Below are 20,226 nucleotides of genomic sequence, written 5' to 3'. Positions count from 1 at the left end.
GAAGGTGTAAGAGGTCAGTATTTACTGAAATAAGCAACAACGGGGAAGACTGAAGTCTGCTTAATAAAAACCTACCATTTCAGTAGCTGTGCTAAAAAGCTGTATAGCCTTCTACAATACCAAAACACAGCAGCAAGGAAAGACATGCTTAGCATTAGCTGCACTTTCACTTTTTGCCACATGAGACACAAGGATTCCTTGGTAGCTGTTGTCCAGGACCGCACCTCATGCCTTCCTAAAAGAGACATAAAAAGAGAGGAAAAAATCTTATCACTATTTCAAAATACTTGTTTTGATTTGTTTTCTTACAAAGAGAAAAATAATCCGAGTATGATACCACTCCAAATGAAATACAAAACATGACATGTAAAAGATGACTATATTTTATTTAATATACATATACTTTATATACTTAGTTTTCCAAGTTTCTAGGGGTTTGAGTGCACATAGTTCACATTTCCAAGCTTTCCTCTACACAGTGGATATAACTATATACAATGGAGTCACAGGAAGACTGGTATCAAAGCAACTGTTCAATAAAATAAAAAAACCCCAAAGACTAACCAAACAAAAAAAAAGACCAATTTTTTTTTTTTTTTTTTTTTTTTTTACTTCAGGATGACCTGTACTGTCATTACTTTGTCTCTAAGTCATGGCTTTAAAGACCAGGAGTTCCTAGGACTTACTTGTAGTTGACAAGTAGGCCATATAAGGCAATATTAGCTGACTGAGCATCATACCACTGCCTGGGGAATTAAAGGAATGTTCCTGCCTCAATTTGGGTAAGTTTAGGGTCAATTTAAAACTCCCCAGGGATTTGGTAGAAAGTTCAGGAGATCACCACAAAGGGGTGCACTCTCACTGTTCTTACAGACATAAATGAGGACACGGTTCTGTCATGCCATTGGCATTACAGACAGGGTTAGGAAAGGTTATGGTTGTCTGTTGTTGATAAAAAGACCTACAACTGAGAGAGGGCCTGGGGACTGAATAGTTGACAAAGGCAGCATCTGCTCCCTAAGTGAGAAATTTGTCCTCTGGCTGAAATTTGAATATAGGAAATTCCCAGAGTTTATGATCAACAGCTGCTCTGTTATTATGTCTTTAGTAGAAAACTTTATGAGAGCTCAACTTTTTATAAAGGCATCCCCAGAGAGGGCTATAAAGATCCTTCTACAGAGAGTCCACAGAGGGAATTACTCATTCAGCATAGTTTTATGTCAGCTGAACTTCTGCCCCTCCTGGCTGTAACAGGAAATTTAATAGGGGCTTAGGTTTTCCAAGAAAGTTAAGCCCATGCACTGTTGACAACTATCCAGTCAAAGAGTTACATATGAATCCCAACCTTGGCAACGAGATAAACAGCAACGCACGCATTTTACAAGCACTGTTGCATATATACAGAGCACTGCTGATACTTGGTGTTTCCAAATATTCTGTTGTTTGAAGAAGTTTTATTACAGGATGCCGTATGCAAGTCATCCGGTGGCAAGACACAGACCTCATCTCTCCCATGAATAAAAGGCAGGTTAAGAGCTGTAAATGAAAAGGTGTTAATAAACTTTAAAGAGGTAATTCGACGTGGGGTTGGGCTGCTAGTTCCCATTTACACAAAAACTGTGTGCTGTGAACATACAAGACGAGAGACAGGTCTTCTCTTAGCTTCTGCTCATAGGTTGCGCCAAAGTGTGCATACGTAGCATGACCGGGAGTTTTCCCTGCACACGCTGAGGAGTAAAAAGCAGGAAATGCATTCATGTACAACCAAGAAGATCAAAAACCTGAAGTCCCAGGAAATGTTTATTACTGATGCCAAGTAACAGACAGCAAAACATCAGTTGTAAGATTTGGAAATGGAAAACCTCATGGAAACACTGGGACACTCCCACTTAGAGCTCCCAGACACACATACATGCATCTTACTAGGGACAGTGGTAAGTACGTTCTCAATAAGCACACAAATTTCTACCTAGAGAGCAACAGCTGAGAATTAGTAACAGATGACAATATCATCAGAATCAAGCCATCACAATTTTTTCTCTCTCTTTTTTAGGATAAAGACATCAGTATTGAAAAAACCTCAGTGGATTCTGAATAACTGAACCTTCTGCCAACTAGAATGGAACTTGATGGCTTACAAACATCCAGCCCATGGATCAGTGGGTATTCTGGATTTACACTGTTGTATACAAAACAACGATGTTTAAAATAAAATTTGTTAACACCAATTTAAACATACAGTATCAAAAGCAAGATGCAGCAGACTTTCATTTCGCTACTTACAATGACTGTATGGTTCACTCCCATTTTTGATTTTGAACAAACTGGGTCTATAAAAAACAAGAGCTGGTTCATCTGTTAAAATGACATACTTTGCTTTATGGAGTATCAAGAAATACATAGGAATGCAAATATCTTCCTTTACACCTTTTACAGGCAGAAAGATGAGAGGTCTGTATCAGCTTTTAAACTGAATCAAGCAATCTTTTGAAAAAGCTTTTGATGGTAATAGTCCTAAAAAAAAGTACTGGAGTTCAACAAGCCCCCTTTTCAATGCATATTGTTAACAGGTGCATGAGCAACTGCCCTTCAAAGAGTGCTGGGAAGCACTGGCTTACTCATTCCCATCAAAACCACAATCCCTGTCAGAGAACATGAGATAACCAAATATTGTTCACCCCTTTTTATTTAATATGGGGAATTTATAAATAAGTATTACTCTAACAGAAAGCCTAATGGGAGATTGGAAAACCAGCAAAAAGTGATTTTATTTTTGCTACACTTGTATTACAGTATACCCTGGACTTCATAAACTTTCCCTCCTGTCATGGGAAAGCTGCTGTTCAAACAGTACTTTGTGATTCAGTTACTACTTCTGGTGTTTATGTCACACTTAGAAATGTAAGTACATTTTTTATTCAAGTAAATGACATTTAGAAATGGCAGGTGGATTGTGAAGTGTTGCTGGTAAAAATACATCATGAACATAAATTGAAGAAGGCAGCAGTTTAAAATAGATCTTTCCACTCCCTCCCAGCCCTCTCAGAAACTGAAGAGCAATTAAATTAATAACACACTGGTGGGGGGAGTGAAATAGGCTCACAGATTTTTAAATCCATTCCCTGTGATATGGACACAATTCATCCTGTTCCTCAGGAGGCTGGTGCTGCCACCAGCTCCTGGGCTCACATTTTTTTGAGGACTGACCATCAGCATCACCGTGAGGACAGGGAGGCCTGACTCTTCTCCCATGCATAAATTTGGATGAACAGAGGCTGAACAGAAATGGAGTAGGAGCTGATAGCAGCGTTTATCTTACAATGCAAGTAGTACATCGTGTTTTCTTTTCATGCCACATCAGCTTTCTACTAATGCCAAACCTTAAGCTTTTACTACCCACAAAGTCAGCAGGAGAGACACGCAGTAGAACCAACAAAAAAGGCCAGAAAAAAAGAAAGTAAGAGACATCTGCAACATCTGCTTCTTTCTCAAGTAAGTCAGTCTCTAAAAGACTTGCTTCACATTTGACTCCCTCACAATGTTTTTGGAGGCTGCCATCTTAAAAATGCATAATTCATGAAATGCAAAATATAAGAGATCATCTTGGGAACTAGCAGACAGCACTGTATGCATTACTGAAGCACAATCCAATATTCCAGCACATCTGATGGCACATTCACTATTTTACTTTTTTCCTCCATCCCTGTAACAAGGCCATCAGAAAGACAACAGTCTTCCCAAATTTAAACCTGACAGTGTGATTTCTTTTCAGGACATTCCTCTTCACCATCTTTTTGGAACTGAAAGTAGGTCATAGTACTTGTCACCATAAAGTGACCAAATTTCATACTCCCATCACACAACACAATGTTCCTAGTTCCCAAAAAGAAGGTATCCCCTCATTCAAAGAGAGAGACAAAATGCAGGACCCCTGTGTTCTAACCCTTCTGCTGCCCACCTGTACCCCTCCTTCTCCCTCTTCTGTTGGATCCAGAGCTAGGAAGAGAGACCCCTCAACTGAGAGATGCAAGGCTTGGCATGGAGGTCCAAGTCTGCCTTTGTTCACTGTGTGCCTGCAGAGTTCTCTTCACAGTTGCATATTGCTTTTTTCCAGATTATATACTATCAATACTGAGGTATGTTATAGAACAGGCTAAATCCCTCTTTTAAGGTAAAACAAGCAATCTCACCCTTACAGAGCAAGCACCAGTATGATGGACACACGTGCACAAACACCTCAACTGAATGAACCAAGAGGGAGACCCAGAAAAAAAGCTACTGCTTATACAAATTCAATACCCACAAAAGATTACATCCCATAACAGCTTAGAAGAGAGAAATGTGTCTTTCTGAGTGGTGCCAAGAGAGTACAAATTCTTTGATTTCCCAGTTTATTATCAGTGCTGCACCAAACAGAATTTAAAAATACTTAGAACAGATCAAACACATACCAAGATATGTGGGAAGTACTGCTGAGTTCAATAACTATTTCATTACAAAACCCTTCCTTTACAGAGCAAAGAAATGTCAGCTTGTTAAGCAAACCTTCACCTGTTCTAACAACAGCTAGAGATGAGGATCTCTCCTTGGTATAATAAGAAAAAAAAGAATAATTTACAGGCAAAGATGGTAATCATCAGTGACTCATCAAAAGTTCAACCATGTCTGCTGATCAGATCTCAATTTCCACTCCAAAAAAATAACAAAACAGAATCCCAGCCCCAAACCTTAACTAGAATCATGTAATTACCTAGAAAATTGAATAGTTTTGGTATCACTGAGGCCCATCACTTGCAAGAAAGGTTTTATTTACACAGCTGTCCTGTGCAGGAGTCCCAAGTACTCTCTCAGTTCCTTTAATCTTCTTTCAGAAAAAAACAGAACACCAAGACTGGCCGCTTTCTTCAGACCTGATCATCAACAGGACCCAAACTGCTGGTGTTAACATACCTATTCAGTTGTGACACTTACTTGTTCCTACTGTGCAGCAGCAACCATACTGTGTTCTCACCTACTGTGTGATTACCTAAAATACACTCTGAGTTACCTTTACAAAACCAATTTCAGCTATATAATCAAGATATTAATGCATGCCCTAGCTTGCACATACCATTTTCCCCTCTACAAACGCCTACGAGAACAAAGGAAAATTCAGTTCTTGCTTTCCTGTATAATTCAGCTTCCTTTTTAAGGCACAGGGTGCTTCATCTAGGACATTCAGATGAATAATGCTCAGCCACACTTCCATTTAAGTAAGAAAAAACATGAGAGAAGCCTTCTAAGAACTTACAGTCCAGAACACTGGATTAGAAATACAGCATTTAATGCCACAAAAAACATGTATCCCTCTAACACTCTTTCCTAAGTATGAGTAAAAATAAAAAACTGAAAAAATAAAATAACCTCCTTTTAAAGAAGGAGTCTCTGAAATCTCTGCTACTGCGTTTTTCTTAATGTGTAAAAAATCCATTCTCATTCAGAATTGCAGTTTAATGCCTGTAGACTTCAAACAGAACTTACATAAATGCACTAAATCTATTATCCCACTCTAAGGATTCTTATTATGCTTGCTGCAGAGTCGCATGTTGAGTCATCCCTAATGCTGCTCATGTTTGCTTCTGGTTTACCTATTCACAAACACAATTCTCAAAATGCTTTTCTTTTTTTTTTTTCCCTTTGTTGTACTGAATCCAAACTGGTAGATTAAAGAAAATACTTACCTCCTCCTGAACATCTTCTTACACTTAAGTCTAGCTGACAGGTATAAATACCTTGGGTTTTTTATGTTCATATGTCTAGATAACTGAAGCTTGATTATGGGGAAAAAAAGCTGGAAGTCTTATTCAGCAATAGTAATTATTTTCCTCCTCCTTTTTTAAAATCTTGTTTGCTAGATAGCATAAGACTTGTACCTACCACCCAAACCTCCAAGGATGCACCAGCTCAGGCGGCTGGTGATACCACAGGCAACACCCCTCCTGGTCTCTCCATGCAGAGGTCCACTGGCAGCTGCTCCCTCCCTGTGGTTTTCCAGTGCAGGAAGTGCCCCTGGCCCTGCCTGGATGCAAGCCTGATCCCCTGGCAATGCAGGCACCAAGGTCATTGCCACTCCAGAAAGCAGGACTTGTTTGAGCCTGCCACCTGTCGCCCCAAAGGAAGGCACTGGTAGGCTCTGTGACTCCAGCACAACCCATGGCAGTGGCCACCATGTCAGCACCAGAGGAGGGATGCAAGTGGCAAAGTAGAGGAGCCTCCAGCTGCACACACAGAGGGATGAAAAGCACCTGGATTGAGGAAGTGGGAATGCCAACAGACAATGGTGTGGGAAAGATCTTGATGCAAGCAAAGAAACAAGCTGCTTATTGGCCTGTGATGGGCAGTGCTTCTGGGATACAACACCCACTGGACAGCCCTGGATGACTCCCCAGGCCCTCAGTGGTCACCAGCCAGTTGATTCCCAAACAGCAGTTTGACACCTTGAGGTATCCTCTGCTGAAGTGTTGTAGCCCTGTGGAGGAAGCACAAAGAATGCCAGTCCACTCTGCAAGCGCAGACTACATGGCAGTACAAGGAGTTTTAAGTTTTTACCTGATGATAAAAAGTTATACCAAGTGATAGGCAGGCAAACAGCAGGATCAAATAACCCAAGACAAACAAAAAACCAACTCTTCTGAGCTTATTTACTGTCTAAGCAAAAGGCCAGCCTGCCTCTCGCCAAGCTGCATCCATGTCGCTCGTCATTCCCATCTCCATACAGGGTCTGACTGCTGCACCCAACACAGATTTTATGTCTGTCTTCAGAGTATGGCCCTCCCCAAAAGTGTACCCAATTCTGTGTGCAAGCCATGCAGAGTTGTGTATTTTTCACATTGATTAATAATCACACATAATTTATGGTTAATAATCACAAATAATTCACATCTCCCAATGGTGCATCAGATCACAAAGCTTCTGCTTTCTCAGGAGGTGTATGCAGGGGTTATTCCTGCAGTGATACCTGTTTGCTTGGGAGTTTTACTTGTGTCTTGCCCTCCTTCCAAGACAAACTAGAAGCAGAAAGCAAGCCCACATAAAGTAAAATATCGAAGCCATCACTCTGAACGCAAATGACAGAAATTGGTCTTGCATTTCTTTCCCTGGCCTCTCAGTGTCGAACCTGACGGAAGTCAAAACTTCAGCTTTATTCTACAGAGCTCATGCAATTTGTATGGAAGCAGCTGGACTGTTTAAACCCTGCCCTCTCCTCATCATTTAAAGGGCAACACTTTCAAACTGGCATATTTTAATCAGCTCAGGAACACAGAGGTCCTCTGCCTTTTTGTGAGAGTACATTACAGGCACATCTTGCCTAAAATCTTAACCAAAAATGCATCTTGAAAAGTAAAACTGAGTGCATTTGGAGAACTTACATTTCAGTTACTATCACTCAGTGTAATACCAAAGTCATAGCTAATATAAACATTTCACAAAAAATGTGATTTAAGAACGCAGAATATTCTGTGTGGAAGCTCTCTGCTTGTAAAATCATATTACTATTATTATTATCATCATCATCATCATTATTATTATTGCTAATGCACAGTTGGTATTGTTACAGACATTTGGATGCAAGAGAAGTTTCAAGCACTCTAGACATCGGTTGCAGGGACCAAGAGACCACAGCTCCCTGATACCTCTGCCTTTGCACAAACTGCCTAAAAACTGGACAGTTACGTGGCAAGGTCTACATAAAATACTAATCATGTAGAATATGTTTAAGTCTAACCATGCATATCGAGCTCTTCTTGAGGGGCTGGCACTTGGCAGAGGCATAACTTACTTTAACTTGTAAGAAAATTAAATACACAGTACTGAATAGTGTCTACCACGGAACCTGGCAGTAATAATTTCTAAAGTTCTAAATTTATATGAAATCCCCTATTTTTAAGGCCTCAGCCTTTGGCAAGCACATCACAGATGAAATTCATGCGCAGGAAATGACACAAAACGAAACCAGAATTGAAGGACAGTAAACATATCCCCAGGTTGCTCCCAGACAAACACAACAGGGCACACACATGGCGTGGTGCTGCGCTCAGAGCAAAACAGGTAGGGCTTCTCTTTGTCATACAGGCAGACCTGAACCATGTATTTTAAGTTTGCAGAAAGAATGATTTTGCACAAACTCAGCAATTAAAACCTTGCTATCATTTCAAGGGAGGTGATTCTACTTTACCCTCCCAAGCCCCTACATGGAGTACTACAACCAGCTCTGGGGTCCCCACCATAAGAAGGATATGGACCTAATGGTGCAAGGTCCACAGAGAAGGCTGTGAAAATTATTAGGGGGCTGAAGTACCTCTCCTATGAAGACAGGCTAAGAGACCTGAGGTCATTCAGCCTGGGGAAGAGAAGGCTCCTAGGAGAACTTATAGCATGTTCCAGTACCTAAAGGGGCCTACAAGAAAGGTGGAGAGGGACTTTTTACAAGGGCATGTAATGATAGGACAAGGGGGAATGGTTTTAGACTGAAAGAGGGCAGGTTTAGATTAGATACTGGGAAGAAATTCTTTACTGCCAGGGTGGTGAGATACTGGAACAGGCTGCCCAGAGAAGCTGTGGATGCCCTAGCCCTGAAAGTGTTCAAGGCCAGGTTGGATGGGACTTTGAGCAACCTTGTCTAGTAGAAGATGGCCTTGTTCATGGCGGGGCATTGGAACTGGATGATCTGTAAGATCCTTTCCAACCCAAACCATTCTATAATTCTATGATTTACTTGGTGGCAGCTCACCTGAGGGCAGTGACAGATGCTGCACAGATGCAGTAGACTTCAGGACAGTCAAAGCCTCACGCACACTGTATCATATCAAGGCACTAGTCTGATGCTAAGGTACACATTTCCCACTTTCACAGCATCATTTACCCAATGTGTTGACCCTGCCCTAGAAACACAAATGCTAAATGCTCAAAATATGTAGAAAACCTCAGCAACATATTATGGACAAGGAATCTGAGATGGGGTCTTGCTGAAGACTACATGTAGACCTAGTGAAGGGACTAGAGCCTGAGCATACACAGCCATATCATCCCATATTTTTAGCCCTCCATCTTCACACAATATGGCTCAAATAAGACAACATGAGTCTTCTGCTCAGTCTACAGCTTTCTCCTCAGACAAATGTTTGTTGAAAGAAAAGTATGGGCAGCACAAGTTGCCTTGCTTGCCACATTCCTCTGCATGGACACATAGTGTTAGCGGCATCTGTTCCCACTGGTAACATGGGAACAGGAGCTAGAGACATCTCCTCTCTGTCAGGAGCTTCCAGCACCTCCCCACAGGATACAGAGAAATCCCAAGCAGTGGAGTCTGGATTTTGAGGATGCCAAAAATGTACAGTATTACTCCTCAGCAGTGAAAAAATGGGAAGAAGATAAAAGCACAGAACAAGGCTAAAAAGAAACTAAAAGCTGCTGACTTGCACATTTCTCGGAAAATTAATGAAGTAGCCTGCAGAAGTTTTGAAGTATTTCAAAAAGTATGCCTTCACTGGAGCCCTCTCAAGAAGTGGGCTTTATTCCTTTTAGTCCTCACTTATGCTGGGGCACAACTTTTACATGCTTTTCTGTTATCAGGCAACAGATAGTCCAACCATGAGTCACGGTGTTCATGGAAAAAACCCAAACTTTCCATCAAACAAATTCAGTTATATACAAATTAAACTCTCTCTAGCACCTCAGAATTGGTACAAGATCCCTAGAGATAAACTCCCCTCTTAAAACTGTCAGTGACTGCCTTTAAGTTGCTGTGCCTGAAGTACACAAATCCTGACCATTTTCTGCCATGAAACGCTGACATTTTCACTAAAAAATACCAATTTTTCTGTCTTTTTGGAAGGTAAAACATTATTGTGTCTGATCCACAGCACTGCAACCATGCACTGAGGAACTGGTGTTTGCTATGCTGGGAATCCCAGCAACCAAGCACATGGGCAAATTTACCTGTTACTGCTACACACTGCCACCACACCAGCTGTATCACCCCAGGAGTGCAGAAAGAATGCCGTGTGTTTACTGTGCCTTCCCAAATCCCCTCAAAGCAGAAAACAGATCCTGAAGTGATTCAGGGTCAGATGTCAGACAGCAACTCAGATTAGTTTTGACTTTAAAGAGTATTATAACTCTTTTAGAAGTCAGATTGCTGGAATAAAAATGCCATTACAATACAACCTATGTGGTCCAATGGTAATTTTTAAAAAAATTAATTTCACAGCCTAAAACAAGAGAAGATTAAGAAGATCCTTAAGGTAAACTTTATGCCATTCTAATCACACCCAAATTAGTTATGCAAGTGTAATGAAAGCAGCGTAATTATAAAACCTTTTGACTCCTGAGCAATGGTTATTTCCTGTGTTTTCAAAACAACTAAATTATAACCGTACTCATCACCCCTAGGACAGTATGGCACCGTGATTCTGATGGTTCAGGCTGTGCAGGGTCAGGAGGTGCAGCAGAGGTATTTCTGAACTCTCAAACTCATTTGCCTGGGTAATCATGCAAGGCCAACCATTTTCAGACATTAAGCTCAAGAAAAATTGCACACACTGTCGAAAAACCCTTTAATGCTTGTTGTCTTATCCTTGGTAGACAGGATGAGAGGATTCAACCTGGAAGCTGTACCTAAGAAACAAGGTGGAGAGAAAATCTTGATGCTGAATGGGAAATAAACACCATCTAGGCAGGCAATATGTTCCAAACAGCTAAATAAAATGAAAAAAACCTTACATCCAAAAATGGCAAAAAATCCCAGAATTACGAAAATTAATTTTTTTTTCCAGAATTCCAAATCCATATACAGATACTTATCCATAAAAGCACTTAGATTTAAATGCTGATTAGCAATTTCATACTGCTTTTGCCCTTCAAACTCCATTCTGACACCTTTCACCTGGTAGTGTTGCAAAATGGCATCTTTTCCTCTTACTGTATGGACTCTCCTTCAGTTTCTAATTAAATTATTTGCCCACTTGTAAAGAAATTAAATTCTTAAAGAAGCAAACTTCAGTGACTTCTGAGCTTGCCATTTCTTCCTCTTTCACACACTTTGCCTCCTTGTTTCATCACTTGCAGAAACTGGAGTGGCCCAAAGAATGGAAGTGGGAATAATGGTACTTGCACATATTAGCAATGGAGCAGTCAGCAGCATGCTAGCTTAAAATCAGTTACTAAATACCACAGATATCTGGTTCTTTCTCCAGTGCAGAAAATGAAAGTATAAGCTGAATACAATCTGTACAGCTCCTCCAAAAAGAAAACAAATTGGTTTAGTACGAAAGGCAGTGCAAAATGAGAGTTGGATCAGTAACCATCAAAGAAGAAATATATCACATGCCACATAATGTACAGCCGAAAAGCAAGCTGGCAGGGCACAGTATCTTCAACCTAAAAGACTACTTTCCAGTGACATAAGAGATCACAGAACTGAAGAATCATTTCAATTGGAAAACACCTTTGAGTCCAGCTGTTAACCCAGCATTGCCAAGTCCACCACTAAACTGTATCCCTAAGTGCCACAATCTACACATCTTTTAAATACCTCCAGGGATGGTGACTACACCAATTCCCTGTGCAGCCTGTTCCAATGTCTGAACATCCTTTCAGTGAAGAAATTTTCCTGATATCCAATCTAAACATCTCCTGGTGCGACTTGAAGCTTTTGTCCTATTGCTTGTTACTTGAGATAAGAAACTGACCCCTATCTGGCTACGGTCTCCTTTCAGGTAGTTGTAGAGAGCGATAAGGTCTCCTCTGAGCTTCGTTTTCTCCAGGCTAAACAATCCCAGCTCCCTCAGTCGCTCCTCATGGGACTTGTGCTCCAGACCCTTCACCAGCTCTGTTGCCCTTCTCTGCACATGTTCCAGCATCTCAATGTCTTTCTTGTATTGAGGGGCCCAAAACTGAACACAGGATTCGAGGCGTGGCCTCACCAGTGCTGAGTAGAGGGGGACGATCACTGCCCTGGTCCTGCTGGCCACACTATTGCTGATACAAGGCAGAATGCAACTGGCCTTCTTAGTCACTGCTGGCTCATGTTCTGCCACGCCTGACGCCAAGGACTACCTGCAGCTGACAGGTAGGTCAGGAGGGGTGTGTGTCCATCTTCCTGCGAGTCCTCCTGAATCATGTCCACACTTATGATCTCCTTTTTTCTAAAAGTTCACTTTCTGATAGGAATACAAGCCAGTCTGCAACACCGGCTTGCACACAGTAAGGAAAAAAAAATAAATTTAACCCCCCAACCGAACAGCCAAACCCCCGACGAACACCGATGTGAAACTGGCAGGTCAGCGCTCAGGTCAGATCTCTACGCAGATCAGCGCTAATTCTGCACTCAGGATACTCCAGTTCCCCAAGGAAACCCACACCCACCTCGCACACCCAGCACTTCCCCCCGCAGACCCGCGGCCGGTCTCTGCTCAGGCGGTGCCCGCAGCCCCCGGCCCCGACACGGCAGGGGCGGGGCAGGGGAGCACAGCCGAGGCGGTCCCGCCGCGAGAAACCTTTGGAGCAGCTTTCCGGGTATCGCCACTTCGGAAAAACGGCCCCGACAGAGTCAAGTGGAAAAATAAAATCGAAAAATAAAGAAACAACAAATAAAGGCAAACGCTCGCCGCGACCCGCCGGGACCACCCTCCAGCCCCCTGCAGCGCCTCACCCGCTCCGCCGCGCTCCGCCTGCGCGTCCCCCGGGCACCGAACCCCGGCTACGAACCAGCGCCGGCGCCGCCCGGGGCGGGGATCCCGCGGGGCCGCCCCGCTCCCCGCCCGGCCCGGCCCGAGTCCCGCTGCCGCCCGCGGTCCCAGCCGTGCTCGGGAAGCGGGGGCCCCCGCGGACCCCGTGGTGGGCGCGGACCCCGTTTCGGGGAAGAGGGATAACCCCTGTCACTCATCTCTCGGCCTGTCTTCGAGCTTAAGAAACGAGCGGAGTTCTCCATTTCCTCATCAGCCTCTGCCGCTCCTCCATCAGTTAGGTATAGTCTGTGCTCAGGTGTCACGCTACCCTATGTCACATTTTATAGCAGCATAGAATCGTAGCATGATTTGGGTTGTAAGGGACCTTTAAGATCATCTAGTTCCAACCTCCCCGGGCCATGGGAAGGGACACTTTCCACTAGACTAGGTTGCTGAAAGCCCCATCCAGCCTGGCCTTGAACACTTTCAGGAATGAGAATGCCTGCAACACTTCCAGGGATTCCAGTTCCCTTAATGGAGACCAACGTCATCAGCATCTGTCTGAAATCTAGCCATGAAATGCAAACACAACGAATTCAAAATTTTTGATTGGTTTTGGTTTTTTCCTTCTCATTAAATGTTGATTTGCTCAATAATTCACTCATTAACAAGTTGACATGCATTCATCCAAAAAGAAATTCCCCTTTGCCAGGTACATTTCCTTATAACAGTCTTTCAGTTATCATTTCTCCCAGCTGTATGCAGAAGATTTGCATATACTGCTGTACTTTCTTTTCTGGTTACACATTAAAGAACAGTTTTCTTCCATATCACTAGGAACATTGCAGTAAAAACACAGAGGAATCGTAATGGTCTAAACAAAGACTTAAATCTTTTACAGAGTTACAAGCAATTTGCTCCGATACAGAGCTAAGACAAACTTACATGGTCTTTTGTTATTAGGTTCTGTTTGGATTTGTTGGGGTATTTTTCCATAAAATATCACAAGATATTAAAATAGTTGAAGATCAAAAATCAAGACTTTTCATGAAACAGTGAAGAGATTTGTACTGCCTGGCATGAATATCAGGTTGTTTCTCCCTCCATCTCAGTTAATTGGGTAAGGAACAAAATAGGCAAAAGCTGCTAAATATCTGTGTGCCAAGCGCTCATTTAGGTGCGCTTACAGAAAGCCATGAACACATTTATCCGAGTAAAAGAAAATCTAGGCTTAAAGACCAGCTAAAAATAGCAAAAGTAAATAGCTGACTTCAGAGGCCCAAAGCTGTCAGTTGTGTAGCACTGTGTGCTGCTCCATCAAAAAATCTACTTGGAAAAAAATTTTTTCCTAAGTGCCACCTCTGTGCTTCTCTGCAGCATCAGCTGCTTGGTGCTTTCCATTTGGACACACAGTTTGTGGTTGAACGTAGCTGTGTCTCAGGAGCTGCAGCTCAGAGAGATGCTGTCAGGATATAGCTCACATGGCATCCACCTGCAAAGACTCCAAGGTACCTGGGATTTATTTCTGAGATATATCTTGTCTGCAGCTATCATATACTTCAGCTTCCCTTTCCTTTTTCTTGCCTTGGCCAGGCCAGTCTTGGTGCCACTTGATGGTTTAGCATTCCTCTTTCTGTCCTCTCTTAACCTGTTAAGATCTTAGGATTCAATGGGTGATTTCTTTGTGCAGACAGGCCTGAAAGGTAGTGTTTATCTGGCTGCTGACTCATCAGAGAAGAGAGATGAAATGCATAGTACAAACACAGCAGCTCAATCCCTGTATCAGTGAGTCCTTCCCACTTCACAGCTCTCTGTTCTCTCCTCCATGCATTTATTCAGCATTTCAGTGGAGAATGGCCTATGCCCCTCTGCCCCTCTATGTGTGGGAATAAGCCCTGGGACAAAACAATCAATCAGAGATCACTTATTTGAAATCTCTTGAGATAATTTTCTAACTAAGACTGTCCATTGTGCCCTTTCTTCCTCCTTAAGCTCTCTCTGGACCTCTTCTCTAAGTCACTATGAAGAGCTATCTACTACCTTTTTACATTTGCAGGCTTCTCAAGGAGAATGCTGTCTCTCCTCCTTGCAAGTCAGGGAGATGGGACAGCCTCTCCCTGCCTCCCTCCTTGGCTTCAGATGCAGACACCACTGTGAGACTGAGCCAGGTAACACACAGACCTCCTGCACTCTGTGTTGGACCGGTCTGTGTATGCCATTCCTGTTACCTGAATATGAGCTAGGATAATCCTAGAGAGAGCAAGCAGGTCCGAGCCAGGATCAACGGCAGAAAGGGAAATAGCAGCTAACTGGAAGGCAGTTTCTTTTACAGCCTATGAAGAATTGGAAACATGCTGTGACAAGGGTTCAGAAAGCTTCAGAAAGTGACAATTTCTCCAAAATATCTCACAGAATCATAGAGGGCTGGAAGGGACTTTAAAGATATCTAGTCCCAACCCCTCCTGCCATGGTCAGAGATACTTCCCACTAGACCAGGTTACCCAAGGCCTTATCCAATGTGGCTTTGAACACTGCCAGGGTTGGGGCATCCACAGCCTCCCTGGGCAGCCTGTTCCAGTGTCTCGCCACGCTCACAGTAAAGAATTTCTCCCTAATGTCTAACCTACATTTTGCCTCTTTCAGTTTGTACCCATTACTCCTTATCCTTTCGCTACAGTTCCTGAGGAAGAGTCCCCTTCTGGCTTCCCCTTAGGCCCCCTTCAGATACTGGAAGGTTGCTATGAGGTCTCCATGCAATCTTCTCTTCTCCAAGCTAAACAGCCCCAACTTTGTCAGCCTGTCTTTGTAGGGAAGGTGCTCCAGTTGTCTTACCAACTGCATGGCCCTCCTCTGGACTTTCTCCAACAGAACAATGTAGGGAGCTAGAGGAGGCCTTGCATAGAGCATGCATTCAATAGGTTTCTGCAGAAATAATGCATTCTCTGCTCTGCCTCCGAGTAGGCAGCAGTTCCATGGGGACAAAGGGAGAGCTCCAGGGAACTCAGACTGGAAGCAGCCTAAGTTTAATTCTGTTCCTCTAGACTTCCAGGTCATGGGATTTGGCACATGTTTGTGATACTCAAATAAGCTTCTAGTGCTTAGGGATATTTATGATATTTTCTTCCTTTAGGGGAAGATTATGAACTTTCATATAACATGAACCTCCAGGTTTTTCTGCAGGTCATGGCATTTCCAAGCTGCAGCCATGACTGAGACTATCTCCCTCTGCTTGCACCCACATGAGACTGCATAGCAATTACAGCAGAAGCTTATACTGAAAGCCATTGCTAAGCAAATGTGAAGACAATTTAACCACGTCTGTTTAAACCCACAAATCAGCAGCCAAAGCAACTGCCATGTTCTTGCTCCTGTCTGCAGGAGAGAAGCAGGATTATAACCATGGCCCAAAGAATGTAAACAGTTCAAAAGGAGTGCTTGAGACATAGGCAACAGCATCCAACCCAGTAACCTGAGTACAGAAACCTGAGTACAGAACTAGTGAGAGCTTCCTCCTCTCAGTTTTTCAAGTCCATTTTTAACAGTCAAGAACCATTTCCTTGTTTGTTGTAATTTATTATTACTACCAAGGTCAGGTAGCCCAACACATAGGTAAAAGTAGTACCCATGCAGCTGTGATCAGCAGCACAGAATTTTTCTCTAGCTGACCACCAGGTTGTTGAAAAGCTAAAATTTAGAGCACAGCTGTATGAACTTACCGACACTTCTCTTTGAGTGGTTGATTCTGCTTCGCTTTTCTTGCTCAGTGAACTGGTCTCTGTTCTTACTTGCCTTTCTGTCATGTTGCCTCTGCATCTCCTCTCCAGAGTATCCCCCCAGCTGGATTTCTCTCCCCTGACTTCTGCTGCAGTTAGAAAATGGGTCTCTACAGACTCAGCCTGTCTTCACAGATCAACAAGCCGTGAAAGGATCTGGCTTCCTGTTTCATTTCCGTTAAAGTTTTCAAAGTCACACAGGCTGTCTATGCTTCTCCATATCCAAGCCGCAAGAAAAAAAAATAGAGCATAACTCAGCTATTTCTAAAGGTCACATTACTACCTCCCTCCGCATCTTCCAAGTTGTTTGCGGGATGGAGGTTGCAGGCCGATTTTTGAACTGTGATGTACCATCCATACATGTTTTCTATCTTAGTGGTAGTCCACAGAGAGTCACAGCCTCTTCTTTTCAACTCCAATGTCATGTTTGATAGCTAAGCTTTTAACATTACTATCATGCAATCAATGTGCTTTCTGTAGGAACAGTCTGACCATGAAGTGCAAACAGGTGGTCCACACGGGCATCCATTCCATATTAAGATATAGACTGTGCTATGTAAAAGCAAAGTTTACACAGATACAGTTAAATCACTTTCATAGATGTAGGATTTTTAATAGGAATAAGCAAAGGGCCCTTCGAGACATTCTTTCCTTTTCCCTCCTCATTGTTTTAAATTAAATGAGACAAGTGGTTTCTGTAGAGTATCAGACTATTAATTGTCTCTTAATTACACTGTTGGAAGATACATCCCAATACCCTAGCTTACAAGTTCACTAGTATCCCACTCTGAAAATACTCACAAGTTCTTGTTTCAGAGGCAGAAGCAGCCATTTGCCCTGCCAGATTCCTCTTCTTTTAACTGTTGCTCCCTGTTACACATGGATTTTTTTAAAAAACAGTACAATTACTGATTCACATTTTCCCTCTCACTAGAATGTCGGTTTCCCTTTCTACGTCTTTTATTACAGTATTTTTTTTAAATTAGTTTTAAAATGCTATTTTTCCATTATCACCCTTGGATCAGGAGCATTTGTTAAAAAAAAAAAATTTGGAAAGGTGGAGTTGGGGAGATAACTGTTACCTATATTACATTATTCCTTCTGTTTGTTGGCACCTCAGGAGCTGAAGGTGAAATCTACTCTCTCTGCTCCAATCCAAGCCTTGGGCCCCATGACTGCAAGCCTACAGACACTTCTTATTTCACCATTGACTATGGAGGAAGGAGGAGAGGAACAATAAAGAATGTGCTGTCTTTGAATGCTCTCATGCTTTTCAGGCTCTATGCCAGTGAGCATCCAAAGGCAGCAAGTGAACACTTAAAAACAGTGTTCATATCTTTATATATATACGTGCACACGTTTATATGTATTTAGGCATACATATATGGGCTTTTTTTGTCTCTTTGTGTTCAGTTTCCATTCACAGAACAAGATAGTTCTGAAAGGGGAAAACCTGTGGGCTGGCTACAGGACCAGTGCATCTCCAAGGGGAGATTTGGAAAGCAAATTAGCAGGACAGAAGAAAGAAACAGAGGACATGCCCCCTTTTGCCTTCCTTGCTCAGCACTGGTTTTTGTTGTTTTGTTTGTTGTGTTAAAAAAAAAAAAAGGCAAAAAAGCAAGTTGTTTAGTTTATACAATGAAAATTAACTTTCTTTTCTGCATTCAATTCCCTTTGATCACCCTAATTCCTCTATTGTTCTTCTTATTAGATTTTTTTGTCTGGTAGGTTGGTTTGCCCTGGCCAGAAACAGTTCTGGACATTTAGCACTGCCTACTCTTCCTCTTTTCTTGCAGTTTCCACATGCTTAAACCTATATATCATATTTCCCAACCAAGCATAACTGATTCACCTGGATAACTCTTTAATATCTCTTTAGGTTTTATCCAAGCAGGAAAAGTACAGATTACCTCCCTTTCCTACTGTGCTGGGGCACGAGTATTTGCCTAAGATCTGCATTTCTTCCATAGCTCAGTGAGCATCTTTAGGGCATAGTGAAAACGCTGGCATATATGAAGACTCTTTGTGGCAGGGATCTAGGAACTTGGAGGAGTTTTGGAAAGTGATGCTGTCTTTGCTCCAACAGGATTAGGTGACACGCAAAAAAAGGCTCCAAAAGGGAGAAGAGGACAAATCAGGGCCTTCTGCACCCCTTCCCTGCCAGAAAGCCTCAGCTGAGCTTTGGAACTGGACTAAGTTACAAAAAATTCAGGATAAATTCCCCACATAAACCATGTACCTTTTTTTTTTTTAATTAGAAACAGCTAAGAGATCTATTCAAGGTCATGGGGAGATGAAAAAGACAAACCTAAAATGGAGAATGATGAGTTTAGCGTGCTGGAGGCAGTGACCACCTGGGCTGACAGAGTCCACAAACTAAGGATAGCTGTGTTTTACTAAGTAGTTAGTGTTTGCAATTCTGCCTATTTGCACTGTTATCACATTCACAAGCTGACAAGGAAATTTCCTTTGTCCACCCCCACATTTCTGCGGTGGGTGTTATCAGATGGCCTCTCCTACCCATGGCATTCCCTTCTGGTGCTGTAAGATGTAGCAAATAAGGTCTGCACTTGACTTCAACACAGCTCAATATGCTTGTTTCCATGTTCACCAATGACAGGAGAGGTCTTGGTCTTCAGCGGCAGTTGGGAAACCCAAATGTGACATGGCACAACATCATCCAGCTATCTGAAAGCTGTAAGCACAAGATGGCCACCTGAGTTTGTCCTGGAGTTGCAGGCAGTTCTATCTCCATTACTGAGCTCTAGAGCCAACTTCTTACTTTCTTCATGCTTTCTCCCTTTCTATTGGAAGCAGACTAAGATTACAAACATCCCCAACCTCCAAAATGCACGCAGTCTTATTTTGTTCTGCTCTATCAAGTTGTCTTGCCGTCTCATCTGTTACCCGGAAGAAAAATCACCCTTTTAGGAACAATCATCCTTATCACTGACAACTTCCTGCTGCAGCTGGACAGATGGGGCCAGGAGAGTTGCTGTCATATGCATGTGCCCCAGGGGTACCTTTTTCTGATTATTTCTTCTCTTCTGAAGACTAATAAGGGGAAACAGTATCAGTACAATCTACTTTCTGGATTTTGGAAGAATGAAGTGCATTGTTAGTGCAGAATTGTGTCCTAGTGCCTGGGTTTGGGCAGAGGGGATCAACTTTCTTGGGAAGAGGAATGCCTGTTACAAAATCTGTGATGGACTTTACTTTTTGACAATTCTTTTTAAATCAGATACTTCATACTTGGAATAAGAGTCCATACTATTTCTTTAGAAATCAACATGCAGAGACTCAGAGTTCAGCTGTTTCTCCTTCGTGCTGAAAGACGTTACTGCCAGAAGAAACAAGACACAGCCTATTTGTAGGCATTTGCCTTTTTTGCGTGTGTGTGTGTGTCAAGTGTCAGTCCCTGCCTTTGCAACAGCGACTAAATATTTATGTTTCACTGCCAAAAGTGCAAGCAGCAAACCAAAGCTAGCATTTTAAGACCTAGGTGCTATGAGTGACTCACTGAGAATAAGATGTGATGATGAGAGCACCTCCTTCCCTGGGCTTCTCTTCTGAAGTAGGAGGAGCAAGCTGCTTTCTGCCACCTCCACTAAGAACTGCAGCAGTGATCAGCAATGGCTCGTTCTGTACTGAAGCAGCAAAACAGGGTCCCTAAGGGGAAGAAAGGAGCTCATTCCTTTCGGAGAAAAGAGTCACTCCAATCCAAAACTTGGAATGCCATCAGTGAA

At 42.6% G+C, this 20,226-nt stretch overlaps 1 protein-coding gene across 5 annotated transcripts in view; it reads right to left on the bottom strand.

Moving 5' to 3' along the window:
• OTULINL (OTU deubiquitinase with linear linkage specificity like) overlaps nucleotides 1-20,019 on the bottom strand; it is a 30,092-nt gene extending 10,073 nt beyond the window's left edge. The window contains exons 1-2 of one of the 5 annotated variants that reach the window (XM_027681663.1): nucleotides 20,001-20,019; nucleotides 76-235 (exon numbers count right to left, since the gene is read on the bottom strand). In XM_027681663.1, the coding sequence (XP_027537464.1) occupies nucleotides 76-182 (107 nt within the window). In that variant the 5' untranslated portion in view covers nucleotides 183-235; nucleotides 20,001-20,019. Of the gene's footprint in view, nucleotides 1-75; nucleotides 236-12,405; nucleotides 12,486-12,691; nucleotides 12,756-14,747; nucleotides 14,767-16,423; nucleotides 16,521-20,000 lie in introns of those variants that run through there. The other 4 variants (XM_027681635.1, XM_027681647.1, XM_027681641.1 and 1 more) reach the window with 4 other exon arrangements.
• Between the last annotated feature and the right edge of the window lie 207 nt (nucleotides 20,020-20,226).

Source organism: Neopelma chrysocephalum, unplaced genomic scaffold (assembly GCF_003984885.1).
Source record: "Neopelma chrysocephalum unplaced genomic scaffold, ASM398488v2 Primary Assembly neopelma1_22b, whole genome shotgun sequence".
NCBI classification, from domain to species: domain Eukaryota; kingdom Metazoa; phylum Chordata; class Aves; order Passeriformes; family Pipridae; genus Neopelma; species Neopelma chrysocephalum.
This window is presented reverse-complemented; position numbering and strand designations above follow the sequence as displayed.